General features: G+C 38.1%; 1 protein-coding gene across 1 annotated transcript in view; it reads right to left on the bottom strand.

The window, feature by feature from the left end:
• ARHGAP10 (Rho GTPase activating protein 10) overlaps positions 1 to 14993 on the bottom strand; it is a 294968-nt gene that overhangs the window by 103353 nt on the left and 176622 nt on the right. Inside the window, exons 12-14 of the mRNA XM_025384845.1 lie at positions 10963 to 11021; positions 1737 to 1842; positions 12 to 171 (exon numbers count right to left, since the gene is read on the bottom strand). Coding sequence (XP_025240630.1) covers positions 12 to 171; positions 1737 to 1842; positions 10963 to 11021 — 325 coding nt within the window. The remainder of the gene's footprint in view (positions 1 to 11; positions 172 to 1736; positions 1843 to 10962; positions 11022 to 14993) is intronic.

The raw sequence follows: 14993 nt of genomic DNA, 5'->3' as shown, positions 1-14993 counted from the left end.
AAGAATTTTACCTTTTCATGGTTTTCAATTAAGATTTCCACAACAATATTCTGAAACTTCAAGTCCATGAGGGCAGCGACAGTTTCTTCCTGTGGCCTCATCAGAGTTGGTCCAAACACCACTCCTAAGTTTGCCACGGTCATCAGGTTCTGCTTGGAGTGATTTGAAACGCTGAAATTGGTAAGGGGGGAGGAATCTGTTTAACCAAAGGAGCAAAAATTGTGGACTGTAAATAAGTCTGCAACTCTGTATTTCCTTAAAAGCAAGGGGTCAAGAGACTCAACCGTCCTCAACATCTACCTCTGAAATAACCAGATCTGAGAAACTCTCCATGCAGACGCTGCTGCCTACTCCTTTACTTCCCTTTCTTTGGTGCTCTACTCTAACCACAATGGCTTTCTTAATAATTCCATGTACAGTGGGCCCTCTGTATCCCCTGAGAATTGATGTCAGAACCCCTGCAGACACCCAAATCTGCAGATGTTCAAGTCCTACAGTCAACCCAGGAAACCCACGGATTTAAAAAAAAAAAAAAAAATCAACCCTCAAGTCCACAGGGAATACTGTATTTCTGATCAGCAGCTGGCTGAATCTGCCCATGCAGAACTCACAAAGGGCCAATTGTAGGTGCTAAGCTTGCTTCCCCCAAAAGCCTTAGTTTACTGTTCCCCTCTTCTTAGAAAACTCACTCTTTCCCCAGAATATTATACTTTTGCTTCCAAGGAATGCTAGACTGCGTAGTCCCCTTGTAAAAGCATGCAAAGTTTGGTCAGAGCACCCACAATCACTCCTTCAGCCCAGCATCATTGTGCAGTCAACCACCTAGACAACTGTTCTCAGCAGCCCTGCAACTTTATTCAGGTCTCAACTCAAAGATACCATCTTCAAAAAGCCTTTGCATAATAACAATTTTTATAGTCTCACACTCAATATATTCTGTCCCCTTACTCTGCTTTGTGTTTCTGCCACTTATCATCTGAAGCTATTTTATATTTTCATTTGTAATCTGGTTTTCATATTTTCCCCTTAGAAAGTAAGCTTCATGAAAGTTGGGACTTAGACTATCTTATTCAACTATGTATCCACCAGCACCTAAAAAAGGCATTCACTAAATATGTGTTGACCAAATGAATAAATGGCTAAACTAGCAGTGGGACCCTTGGCAAATCACAGTATCTTCTGACCTTCATTTTCTTTCTATGTAAAATAAAGGTTCTAAAATACAGCGTTCTTCAGCTTCCTTTCACCTCTAAAATTCTACAGTTAGAAAGATCTCTATACTTAAAGAAAGGGATAATTTCTCCCCTGATTTGATTTTGCTGACTTTTAAAAGGAGGAGGAAAAGAGAATGAAATCTATAAAATAACTACCCATTATTGAATTAAGCCAACTTAAAGGACATGTTCAAACTTAGAGTTAGGTAGGTGTGAAACCAAGCTAAATATTCTAACAAATTTATATTCACATTTCCAGAATCTGTGTATAGGGTAATGTATAACATTCTCCTCTTTCACTTCAAATCAAACCCTGAGTTGCTGGCAGAGATGTTAAGCAAATAATTATACAACTTCATGAAAGCATATTTCAACAGTCTTGTCCAAAATACACACAATGAGTCAAACATCCAGCCTGCCCTTCCAGGTGTGGTCCCCAGTTCCACCCATCACAAATCCCAGAGCACGACCCAGCACCTAGAGCAAAGTGAAGAAAGTTAAAAGGAAGAAAAAGAGGCTTACTTTGTTAAGTGTTTCACCAAAATGTCCAACATCTCTTTATTCTTCTCTGGCAGTTTGTGTACCAAGAAATGGATCGCATTAACCCGAGATTCCGGGCTGCCGCTTTCTTCCAAAAAAAAAAAAGAAAAAGTAAAAGAAAGCAATAGTTAGTAGAGAACTCAGAATCAAATATATTTCCCAAGCAAACAATGACAACAGCTCCTCTGTTCAAGATTATCAAACATGGAGCATTAAACATATTTTGCCATCTTTAAAAGGAAAAAAAAAAAATATTTCCCCTTATAATGAATCTTCTCGTGCCTCCCCTAATGAGCTAATGTCAGTGTGGCTGCAATCGGTGCCTTCCCCTTGGTTTATATTACAGAATGGACAGCTGCTAAGCTTCTCCTTCCGACATGCTGCGTTTCATGTCTGTTCATCGTTTACTCGATGGGGTCTAGTCACTGGGTCACACCACAATGGAATACAAGTAAAATATCAGCAAATAACCTATTCCATGTTACAGGTTGAACTGGATTCCCCCGCCCCCAAAAAAAGTATGTTGAAGTTCTAGCCCTTAGAACTCAGAGTGTGGCTGTTTTAAACTGTACGTGGGATTTAATGTCATCAGGTATGCTAAGGCATGCATGAAAATGACTGTCAGGAAAAGTTTAGATTCACAGAGCCCTAGAAACAGACGGCATGGCATGTTGTGCAGAGCCATGTGGGGAAGCACCAACGTCGATCAAGAAGCAGAGGGAGAACGGGGAATGTGGGCAAAGCCTCTACTGTAGTTTCTGCAGGAAGGAATGGGCGAGGCAGGGTGCGCAGGTCAAGGACTGGCTGGTTTAAATTACTTCAGTGGGCACTGCGTTGCAAGGGCTGTCCCTAGTTGCTGGCACTCGGGACTGAAGTCATAAGGGCAGGAGAATACAGCCTAGTGTAAGGGCTCGCAGAGGAGGCTGGCGCGGAGGGGGGTCACGGGGTTTTGGATTAGAGAATTCCACGTGAAAAGCCTGCAGAAGTTTAATATCTCCAGGAATTGGCTAGCCCTGGGAGGGGCAGCTTCCTCAGGTCAGTGAGGCCCCGGATGTCAAAACATCAGAATAAAAAGGCGTGCTTAATACACGACCTTATTTGGGAAGAGAGCTGTTGCAGATGTCAGTTCAGATGAGATCATAACTGAAGTAGGGTGGGGCCTCTTCATCCAATATGACTGGTGTCCGTATAAGAAAACAAAGAGAGGGATAGTGGCCATGTACAGACAGCACAGGGGATGTTGTCCTGCCACATTAGAGGCAGAGGCAGAGGCTGGAATGAAGGACCCACAAGCCAAGGGATGCTAAAGACTGCCAGCAACCACCAGAAGCTATGAGTGGCAAGGAGGGATCCCTCCTACGGCCTTCAGAGGGAGCACGGCCCTCCCAACATCTTGATTTCAGACTTCCAGTCTCTAAGAATTGTGACGGAATAAATGCCGATTCTTTGAAGCCACTTGGTTAATAGTAGTACTTTGTTCCAAGAGCCCTGGGAAACTAACCCATTCCCTTAACCCCCAAACTTTGGAATTATTATACGTGGCTCTTATTAACAGTGTACCCCAATTCCCTTTATTGTGTTCTTGATTGGAAAACTATCAAATCAATAAAATGTTTGTTATTGAAGATTTTGCTAGTTTTCACAGGTGTCAAAGAAGCAACAAAAGAGAATTAGGTTCTAACTTTACTGCTGACAGAAAAGAAGGTTAGAAATGGCTTCGGAGGTTCACTTAGGGCTGGCCAGGGAAGCTCAGGAAGGGTCTCATAATGGACAGTCCTTGAAGTTTGGGTCCTGAAGAATGGGGAAGGGTTCAAGGAAAGGCAGGACTGAGAGGCAGGGGGAACATTCCAGATTCAGTAAATAGCATGACAAAAAGCACAGGGCCGGTGTGGAGACAGCTCTTACGAAAGGTAGCCTGAGGCCACCTCTGGTCTGCAAAGGCCAATATGAAGAAGTTGTCTCACTGTTGGCTTCTAAATTAGTCAAGTGAAAATAAAACAAGAAAGGGATATGAATAGAGTTAAATTTGGGGAAGATATGCCTCATATTTTTTTAAAGGATGGATTAGAATGGGAAAAAGAACTAGTTAGGAGGGAACAGTTATTTGGGAGACAAGAAATAAGAAATGAAAGGAGGGGTGGCCAGGCATGGTGGCTCATGCCTGTAATCCCAGCACTTTGGGAGGCCGAGGTGGGCAGATCACTTGAGGTCAGGAGTTCAAGACCAGCCTGGCCAACATGGTGAGACCATCTCTACTAAAAATACAAAAACTAGCCAGGTGTGTTGGCACGCACCTGTAATCCTAGCTACCCAGGAGACTGAGGTGGGAGAATTGCTTGAACCTAGGAGGCAGAGGTTGCAGCGCCACTGCACTCCAGACTGGGTGATAGCGAGAGACTCCATCTCAAAATAAATAAATAAATAAATAAAGGGAGTGAGGTAGGTGGTAGAACTACAAAGAGGGAGGTAGAACAAAGAAGTATAGATGCCCTATGACTTACAATGGGGGGACATCCCAATAAGCCCATCGTAAAGTCAAAAGATTGTATGTCAGGACCGTCACTACACCTGGGAATCGCTGCTCCTAACTGATAGCTGAGTGGTCTTGAACAAATTACCTAACTAACCTCTCTGTGCCTCAGCTCCCTCATGTGCAAAATGAAAACAGTATCTTAAGAGGCCATTATGAGATTCAATGCTATAACATACACAAAGCACTTAGCCTCAGTGGCTGGCACGTGTGGGCACTAAATCACTGTTAGCCATTATTACTGTTGTTGTTCATGTTACTATTATTATTTGAGCACTACCATGGAAGAAGCAGAACTGACAGGTTTTAGCAGCAGACTAGCAGTGGGTCAGAAGGAAGAAGGCAGAGATGAGCAGTGTTTCACATCTGGGTTGTCTGATAACAGGGCCAATTCCACCAACAGACAGAAACATAGCAGCCAAAGCTGTCTTGAGGAAGGAGATGATGGTGGAGGGAATGGAGAAAGTAACATTCAAATGGCTGGTCTCTAGCAGTAGATGGAAACAGTAGGAGGCTTTAGAGATCAAGGCTAGAAACGTTCTCCAGGAGGTGTGACCACTAGCTCATGGACAAAGCTGCCCAACTTCTACAGAAAGCTAACTGAGGGCACTGCGGGGAAAAGGGCTCCAAAGAGGTACAGGGAGACGTGAAGTCAAGGGCTAAGACAAGCAGGCAATGCAACCAAGGAGGAGGAGGAGGAGGAGGTGGGAGGATCAGGGAGCTTTGATGTCATCAGGAGGGCAACTGAGAAGAAACCTGCAAAGGCTGGGCACAGCCAGTGGACTTGAGAGTTAAGGAGAGGTCAAGGAATGGAAAGACTGGGAGAAGGGCCCTGGGTATCACCAGGTTTATCAACTGAGAGCCCCTTTCTACTAAAATGAGGGGGTTAAACAAAGAGGGAGCTGCTGGAGAAGGGGTGAAGAGTGGGAGTTCAGAACACTTGCTCAGAAAGTAAAAAACAAGAGAATGGGAAAGAGAGGTAAAGCAGATCAAGAAAGGGACATTTTTTTTTTCCAAAGGATAATAGTTTTTTTCCTTATGACAAAAATTAAATACTTGTAATACTAAAATCTTGGACAACACAGAGAAAATGACCTTAGTATAAAGTACTAAGTATCTGAAATATATATATATGAGAAACAGCATGCAATCAGATTAGAAAGAACTACAAACCAATCAGGGAAAAAAGACACAATCTAACAGACAAATGGGCAAAAGACTGGGGCAGGAATTTCACAAAAGATTTATTCCTGTGACCAAAAAACCTATGAAAACAGAATAAACCTGTAACGGTGAAACAGAAATTAAAACCACAATGAAACAGTAATATTCACCTGCCAGAATGGCTTTAAATGAATACTAAGCTTTGGCAAGGACATGAGGCAACTGAAACTTCCATATGCTAACTAGATGGGAGTCATTAAAGGGTTCAACCACTCTGGAGAACTGTTCGGCAGTTATCTACTAAAGCTGAACAAACACATACCCTATGACAGACCCAAAAATTCCACTCATAGGTATATAACCAGGAAAAATGCACATAAACACGCATTAAAAGACACATACTCCTATATTCACATCAGCGTTCTATTAGCCCAAAACTGGAAACCACCCAAATGTTCATTAACAGTAGAACAGATAAATCTATTGTGGCTTCTTCAAACAGAATGCAATGAAAACGAAGGAATATTTCACACAACATGGATGACTCTCACAAAATGAGTAAAAGAAACCAGCTACAGAAGAATATACTCTGATTCCATTTACATAAAGTTCAAATGCTGCAGCCCCAACCTAGAATGTCAGGAGAGTGATCACACTTCAAGGGAGTGGATAATGACCACGTGGGCATGAGAAAGGGCTTCTGATGATGTTTGATTGCTTGATCTGGGGCTGATTATGCATGAGAATTCATTAAGCTGTATACTGATTTGAGCCTATGTTATATTTCAACAAAAAGTTCACTTAAAGCTACCCATAATAAATCTCATCCTAAAATAAACTGGTAAATTTTAAGTATAAATCCTGCAGAGTTTTCCTTCCTTTTTTTGTAATGAAATGCCTAAACAACTTATTTTATTTTATTTAATATATCATGGACATTTTTCAGTATCATTAAATGGAGCACCTTACCATCGATTGTATGAACACTTAGATTGTTTCCTATGTTTGTAAAGATAAGGTTGTTCCAGTTTACACCCCTAATAAGTGTTTGAGAATGAGAAATGATACTTTACAATAGAAAACACTAAGACAGTTGTTGCTAAAGAGAAAGGATGCAAAAACGCTAAGAAATTAAAAGGCACGTAAAGAACACAATCACCGAAAACAAAAACACAACTGCCTAAAGGATTAGGTAATAAATTATAACCCAGTTCTTAATCTGGTATAAAAACCAAGACATTAATCAACACTGGCAAAAATAAAAACAGTGTAACAATTTCAGTTCACAGCTTTGATTTTTAAAAATAGAATTAAAGCAGAGACTCTGCAAAATAGTCGAAATTCCAAAGGAATAAAAGGACAACCACTGAGGATAAGAATGTTACATTGCAAAAATTAAAAACTTTGGAAAACTTTGCACTAAAAACCTACTACTAACTTGTGAGTCTATCTTGCCATTAATAATGATCTTTTTCCAGTGACAACCTAGTTTAAATATTTTAGGATTCATTATTTAGAAACACAAGCTAGAGAAAGTTTCCCACACTCTATGAATTACATTCTTCATTTCTCAAAATCGTGAAATTGATTTTGAAAAATAGAGTCAAAACCTTTCACTATCTTCAGTGCCTCTCCTGCTAGCCCATCCTCATCTATTTTAAAATCACACATCCATTCCTGCCAAGTCTTTTTCCCTCTTCTTCTTCTTCTTCAAAAAATATACTCTAGGCTTTTAAAATAAAACCATTTTTTTCTCTATTTTGTTTTGAAATTAATCAGAGCTTTCTATTAGCAAGTATTTCTATGTAGCTACAACATAATACCTTAAAGGTATTCCAAAAAAGTTTTTGAAGGTAAGTCATCTAAAGTTGCTTATGCTAACACAATTTATTTTATTTTAATTGCTAGTGATTGACAAAGAATGAACAGCCAGCTTACCTTTAAAAAAAAAAAAAAAACCTAGAATACTAAATTAATCATAATACCAAATTCCTGAAATATGCCAGGGAATTAGGAGCTTACTGTAGTGGAAAAGGCATTTTAATTGTGTAACTACAAATCAGCATCTACCACACTGTAATGTCCATCTGCTTATGATGCTGTGCCAACTAACAGAAACTGAGAAAGATGTGATTGTAGAGCTTATCAAAGACACAAGGCAAATAAATGCTAAATTATTTCAATATTGAAATGTCAAAAGTCAATGATACTGTAATTTTAGAAAGGCATTAGCAGTAACCATCCAAGCACTTCCCAAGGGATAAAGGCCTTCAGTCAACAGACATCAAGTGTTGCATTTCTCCTGTGGGGTTCGCATCTACTGTGAAATGAATACATCAGGCTAAGAGCGAGGCATGCCACTAAGCATTCAGTTCCCTTAATTCCTGGGTTCCTGAGCCCTTCCCCAGCAAGAATCACATGATTTTTGTCTTGCTTCCCAGGTAGGTTTATCAAAAAGGATAGAACATTCTGGTTAGGCAAACACCAATGTCTTGGATCCGATTATAGTTATGCTTCTCATGATAAATAACCAAAGATCTTTGTGGTAATGATTTTGCTTCCCAAGTAACTTGATTACAGGAAGAAAGCACACAGAATATAGCAACATGAGTGTTTTGGTTTAAGTGACAGTGAAGAGTTTTTTCTTCTGATGCAACAGGCATTCAGCCTTTAGTTGTCATTCTCGTACTAAGCACCATGACTCCAGCCCTGAGGCATGAGTCCACTCTTATCAACATGATACAGCAAGGACTTTGAGGCCAAAAGGCTGACACACAGACCATGGCTTACACAACGTTCTCAAAGGTAACACACATCACGCAGTAAGACATCCAGCTAGACGCCTGCCTGCTAGCCTTCCTGTAGTGGACACAATCTTTTGTATTCCTCATGGACCAGTTAACTGCCTTTTCGTCTTACAAATTTCCATGTCCAAAGTCCATTATAGTCTCCCCCAAGATGGATCGTCTACTAGGTTCCTTTTATAAGTTTAGTTTGGAATTCAGCTAATGGAGAAAGTTACATTAACTCTTAATTTTCTCAAAGAAAAAAATTTTTTAACTTTTCCAATGCAGTCAACCTTTGACAGAAGTAAGCTGCTTTTTTTTAGAACAAGGAACATAAAACAAATGTGCCTTTTGTGGTGACAAAATAGAAATGAAATTTATATTTGTATCATGAACCCTAGAAATTAACACGGAGGTTCACGACAGGAAACTACAGGAAAGAAACTGATGAGAGAAAATGATGGGACCAAGAGAAAGCTTGAGAACTCTCAGCAGGGAGGGTAGAAGAGAAGAGACTATCTCATCGCCACAGAACAGATGGAAACCACTGCACATGACTGAGAAGAATCAAAAATTAGTTTTCAAGCTGGTGTGAGAGGTGGTAACAAAGACTGCTGATGCTTTGTAATTTTAGCAGTCAGTTCAGCTAACAGACACGAGCAAAAACAAGGTAAGCTGTCTCACTGTTCACAGAAAATTACAGCTTAACCACAATCCTGAGTTTCCAACAGCATTCAAAAGGGGAGACAAATTTTGGCCACCTGATTTCTGTAACTATTTCATTTGATACTTAAAAGTCCATATGCAAAAGATCAGGAAGATCTGTTCCCACACTCTCTAAAAGAGGCAATGAGTGCAGAGAAGGGTACTCAAGAGATTAAAATAAAAACTTGAAGTCTACATTGGAAACGTTGGCCCCTAAAATACACCTATTTAATACATGTACTTTTTCTCATTAAATCAAGTTACTACAGGTCCCATTCCAACCATAACGGCACTTAGGTGCAAATCCATGGCAGTGATTACAGTAGAAACACTGACCGTCCTGTTATCCAAATCGCTGTGAAGACTATCGCAGCATTCCCACAAAGTCAGGAAGCAAAACACAAGGTACTGGTCCAACAGGTGATGATCTTGTCTGCATTTCTACAATCCTTTTCACCACTCTGCTCAAAGATGCCTTCAACAAACTCTTTAAACTTATTTTCTACCACCACGGATTTTATTACCTCACAAGATGTAAGCTCCTAGCTCTTAGGAACTTCTTCATTTGGTAAAACACACTGATATTCAAATTTCAAAAACACTGCCATCAGTAAAGGGGCATGATGATAATACTAATGATTGTGGTCATTTAAAACCATATTCCATAATCACTTTATCTTTCTCTAATTCTCAAAGGATTCTAGATTAAAATTGGCACTCTTCTGCTGTTTCCAGTCTCCAAGGCAAACAACATGAAACAATTGTCCTCCAATTAAGTTTAATTTCTCTTTCCCCAGTTTGCCAAAAATGCCACAGGGAAGAAATCAAAACAACTAAGCATTTACTTGAGTTTTTGCCGAGAAAATTTTCCCCCACTCCCTCGATCTCACAAATTCTCTTTTTAAAAAAATCCTCTCCCCATGTGAAAACAGAAGTGAATAGAACCCAGTTTTTGAAAAAGCCTGTTTTCTATGTAGAGTCTAATGGGGCCTACACACTACTTCTTCCTGCAACACAGAAGGAACCTTTACACGGGCTGGACCAGGGACCTCACAAGAAGGTAACATTTAAAGCAATGTTCAGGCAGCAGTAACATTGGTCCCAATGGGAATGCTCTAAGTTTTTCAACAGATTAAACTATGGAATACATCCAAGAGGAGAAAATAAAAGGAAATGAAAATACAATTACAGCTACTGTCAGTGCACCTGTGAAAACCAATACTGCAGGTTTTAACTCATGGAACTAGGGTTCTGAATTTTAAATAAGGTTCCCTATAATCTGGCAAGTTACTTAACATGTATCAACCTTCATTTCCTTCACTATTAAATACCTAACACCAGTGTACTTCAGAAGACTATGATGATTAAACAACACGCGTCAAATATAAAAAGTGAACCATATAACAGAAAACAAGAAAACCTCAAATGAGTATGACTCACAAAAAAATCAATCAAAAAATTCCACCAAGTATAGGCCTTTTTCATTTAACATTTGATCGCATACTAGTCACTCTGCATCAAATACTGTTTGGGGTTCTGGCATTATCTCATAATATTCCTTCTGTCTGTAATTTAGATCTGAGTATCTCTCTATGTGAAGCCATCTCCAAACTACTAATCTTTCCAAATTTTCTCATCTCCCCAACCTTTCACAAGTTAAATACTTCTGTGTTCCCTCAGCATTTTGCTCATGCCATTATTGTACATTTTCTAGTATAATGAGGAGTAAGTAAGGCCCAGTACTTGCTATGGAATTGTCTCATGGAGACAAGAATCCTGTCTTGGCTTTACATATCCAGTAACAGAGTAGGAAATAATTAATGCATGTGAACAAATGAATGAATATACTGTCCCTTTTAGTCACCTTCTAAGGATAGGGGGAGGGACCAAACATCATTTAAAGTGATTTCTATTTTTAACACAAATTGCAGTAACAACAAGTTGAATTTTTCATATGGAAATTTTTAGTTTATGCTCCCTACCAACTACAAAACTGTTCCTATGACCTTTACATAATACTTACTGGCTGGAACAATGAAATCTCCGTGTAACTCATAGGTCATGAGAGGCTCTGGAAGGCTCCTGTGTGAAAAGAACAGCTCAGAATTATCAAATAAATCCAAACAAGTCACTTTTGAGTTTTTTTATGAAAAGATGTCAAATTTGTTATGCATTTCTTAATTAATGTGTAAAACTTCCCTAGGGAATATCTTTACATATCAAAAAAGATACATAAATCGAACAGATCACTTTATCAACTGCTGTTGACACCAAGCACTAACAAAGCCTAAGCAGCCACAAATCCCTATTAGACCTAAGCATACAGTATTTCATATCTAATCTCGGACAGTACCTTTGTGAACATCTGGTTTGATATATAAGACCTCCTTCTACACATTAATGTATTTAAAGCCAAACATACTTACTATCTAATCAAATGTAAGCACACAATTTTGAAACATCATCCCTAAGATATTAGCTGAAGATTCCACAAAAAATACATAGAAAACATTAAACAAACTCAAATCCTCTCTGCTTAAATATATTACAAAAATAAGAATTTATCTTTATGCCTATGAGAGATGAAATAAAATTGATGACAACTTTAAAAATATACACAGCATTTTCATAGTCTACAAAACAAGTTACATAAGGTAGTTTATTTTATCCTGTGATCAACAGAATGCTACAGTTCAGTCCACCTTGCTACATATCTTAAAATTATAAAAGACCAGAGCAACTAGCTTTATAAACACTTAAAGAATACCTAGACAAGTGTCAGTCTGTACAGCCTTTCTGGAGGGTAATCTCGCAAGATATTAAGAACTTTTAAGAGGTCACAATCCTGTAACTCAGACATTCTGCTTCAAATTTTTTTTAAAAATCAAAGATGCACAAACAAAATTTTTTAACATATGCAAAGCCAAGAATATTGCCAGGAATAAAGAAGGCCACTTCATATTGACAAAGTGTCAACTCGTCTTGAAGCCAAAACAATACTAAATGTTAATAGATCTAATAAGAGAGCCCCGAAACACTCCAAGGAAAAACTGACAGAACTACAAGGAGAAATGGGCAAATACACAACTATAATCAGAGATTTAAATACCTCTCTGTTTCAGTAACAAGTAGAAAAATCAGGATACAGAAGATTTGAACAAAAATATCAACCAACTTAATCCAATCGGCATGTCCTTCACCTAAATGACACTCCACTCAAAAGCAGAACACACATTCCCAGCACATACAGGCCATTTATTTTCCAAGATGAACCATATTCTGGGCCATGAAACAAATCTCAAAAATAAGAAGGGCTTAAGTCATACAGAGTTTCTTCTTTGATTACAACAAAAATTGAATTAAAAATCAGTAACAGAAAGATAGCTGGAAAACTCGAAAGAGAAGCTAGAAAGTATTCTGAAATGAATGCAATAAAAGCACAACATATCAGAATTTGAGGGATGTTGGTAAAGCAGTACTAAGAGGAAATTTTATGCTACTAAACACCTATATTAAAAAAGAAGAAGGGTGGTAAACCAAGGACTTCATTTTGTACCTTAATGAGCTATGAGGGAAAAAAAAAAAGTGTAAATTAAGCCAAAGTAAGCAGAAGAAGAGAAATAAAAATCAAGCAGAAATCCATGAAATAGAAAACAGAAAAATAGAGAAAATGAGTTAATCCAAAACCGTATCTTTAAGATAATTAGTAAAATTGATCAATCTAGCCAGAATGATTAGGAAATAAAAGAGAGAAAATAAACAATGCCAGCAATGAGAAAGGTGACTACAGAATCAGTGCAGATTCTGAAGTTATCAAAAATAAAATACTATGAACAATTTTACGCCCATAAATTCAACAATTCAGATGAAATGGACAAATGTCTTAAAAGACACAAGCCACCAAAGTTCACTCAAGAAGAAACAGATAACCTGAGTAGTCCTATTGAATTTGCAATTAAAAATATTGCCAGTTAGAAAACTAGGGCCAGATGATGTCACTGAATGAATTCTACCAAACAATTAAGAAAGAAAAACTACTGATTCTATACAAATTCTTCCATAAAATAGAAGAGGGAATAATTTCTAACTCATTCTGTGAGGTAAACTTTATCCTAATATCAAAGTTAAACACATTATGAGAAAGGCATTATAAGAAAACTACAGACCAATATCACTCATGAACATAGATGCAACTATTCTAAATAAAATGTTACTAAATCAAATTCCACAAGATAAATAAAATAATATATCACAAGTTGGGTTTATAACAGGAATATAATACTAGCATAATATCTAAAAATCAATATATTCACCAAACAAAAAGAAAACTGTATGATCATATCAATAGACAATTTAGGAGAAATACCCTCTCCCACAAATTGTACTAGAACTACTGGAGATCCCCATGCAAAAATGAACTTGAATTCATACCTCATATCTTATGTAAAAATTAACTCAAAATGGATCATAGAACTAAGCGTAAAACCTAAAACTGTAAAACTTACAGAAGAAAACTTTTGTGACCTTGAATAAGTGCAAAGATTTCTTAATATAGCATCGAAAGCACAGTCCATAAAAAGAAAAAGTGATGAACTAGACTTCATCAAAATTAAAACTTCTCTTTGAAAGACACCTATTGAGAGAATGAAAAGAGAAATCACAGAATGAAGAAAATATTTGCAAAGCAGGTATCTAAGAAAGGACTTGTACTCTAACTTTTAAAACACAATAATATTACAATCTAAGTTGTAAAAAATTGGGCAAAAGATATGCACAGACACTTCACCCAAGAAAATATATAAACGGAAAATAAGCACATAGAAAAAAAGTTCAACATTACTAGTTATTAGGGAAGTACAAACTAAAAGAACAATGAAATACTATCAAATACCTGTTAGGATGGCTAAAATGAAAAAGATTGACCAGCTTAAGAGTTGGCAAGAATGAAAAGGAAATGGAACTTTTGTACAGTGTTGGTGAGGATGTAAAGAAATACATCAACTTAGGAAGAAAGTTTGTTAGTTTCCCAAAAAGTTAAGCATACACTTACCACATGATCTAAATATTCCACTCCTGGGATTTATCCAAGAGAAATGAAAGCCTATGTCCACTCAAACATAGGTATATGAATGCTTTTAGCAGCTTTATGTGCAATAGCCAAAAGTTACAAGCAAGTTAAATATCCTTCAACAGATGAACTGATTTTTTTAAATGCTGGTTTATCTATAAAATCATCCATTAGTTAGCAGTGAGACGGAATGAACTGGTGGTATATAATACAACATAGATGAATCTAATTATTCTAAGTGAAATAATACCGATTTCAAGTATACGCTGTATAATTCTATTTATATAAAATTACAGGAACTGTAAAGTAACGTATCAGTAGATGAGGCTACTTCAGTGGGGTGAGAGATTTCAAACAGTAGGAGGAAACTTTTGGGGGTAATAATGCATAGGGTCACCATCTTGATTATGGTGATAAGTTTCAGAGGTACACATATATCAAACTTATATGCAGCTTATTGTATGTCAACTATGTTTCAATAAAGCTGTCTTAAAAAAACAAATAAAAATAGGCCAAGCATGGTAGCTCACACCTGTAACCCCACTGCTTTGGGAGGCCAAGGCGGAAGGATCACTTGAGGACAGGAGTTCAAGACCAGCCTAGGCAACAAAGTGAGACTCTGTCTCTTAATTTTTTTTTTTTTTTTTTTTTTTTTTTTGAGACGGAGTCTCGCTCTGTCGCCCAGGCTGGAGTGCAGTAGCGCGATCTCGGCTCACTGCAAGCTCCGCCTCCCAGGTTCACGCCATTCTCCTGCCTCAGCCTCCCGAGTAGCTGGGACTACAAGCACCCGCCACAGCACCCGGCTAATTTTTTGTATTTTTAGTAGAGACAGGGTTTCACTGTGTTAGCCAGGATGGTCTCAATCTCCTGACCTCGTGATCCGCCTGCCTCGGCCTCCCAAAGTGCTGGGATTACAGGCGTGAGCCACCGCGCCCGGCTCTATTTTTTTTTTTTTTAATGTTTTGAAAAGAAAATTGAAAAATCAA

The sequence above is a fragment of the Theropithecus gelada genome, chromosome 5 (genome assembly GCF_003255815.1).
Source record: "Theropithecus gelada isolate Dixy chromosome 5, Tgel_1.0, whole genome shotgun sequence".
In the NCBI taxonomy this organism is placed as follows: Eukaryota; Metazoa; Chordata; class Mammalia; order Primates; family Cercopithecidae; genus Theropithecus; species Theropithecus gelada.
This window is presented reverse-complemented; position numbering and strand designations above follow the sequence as displayed.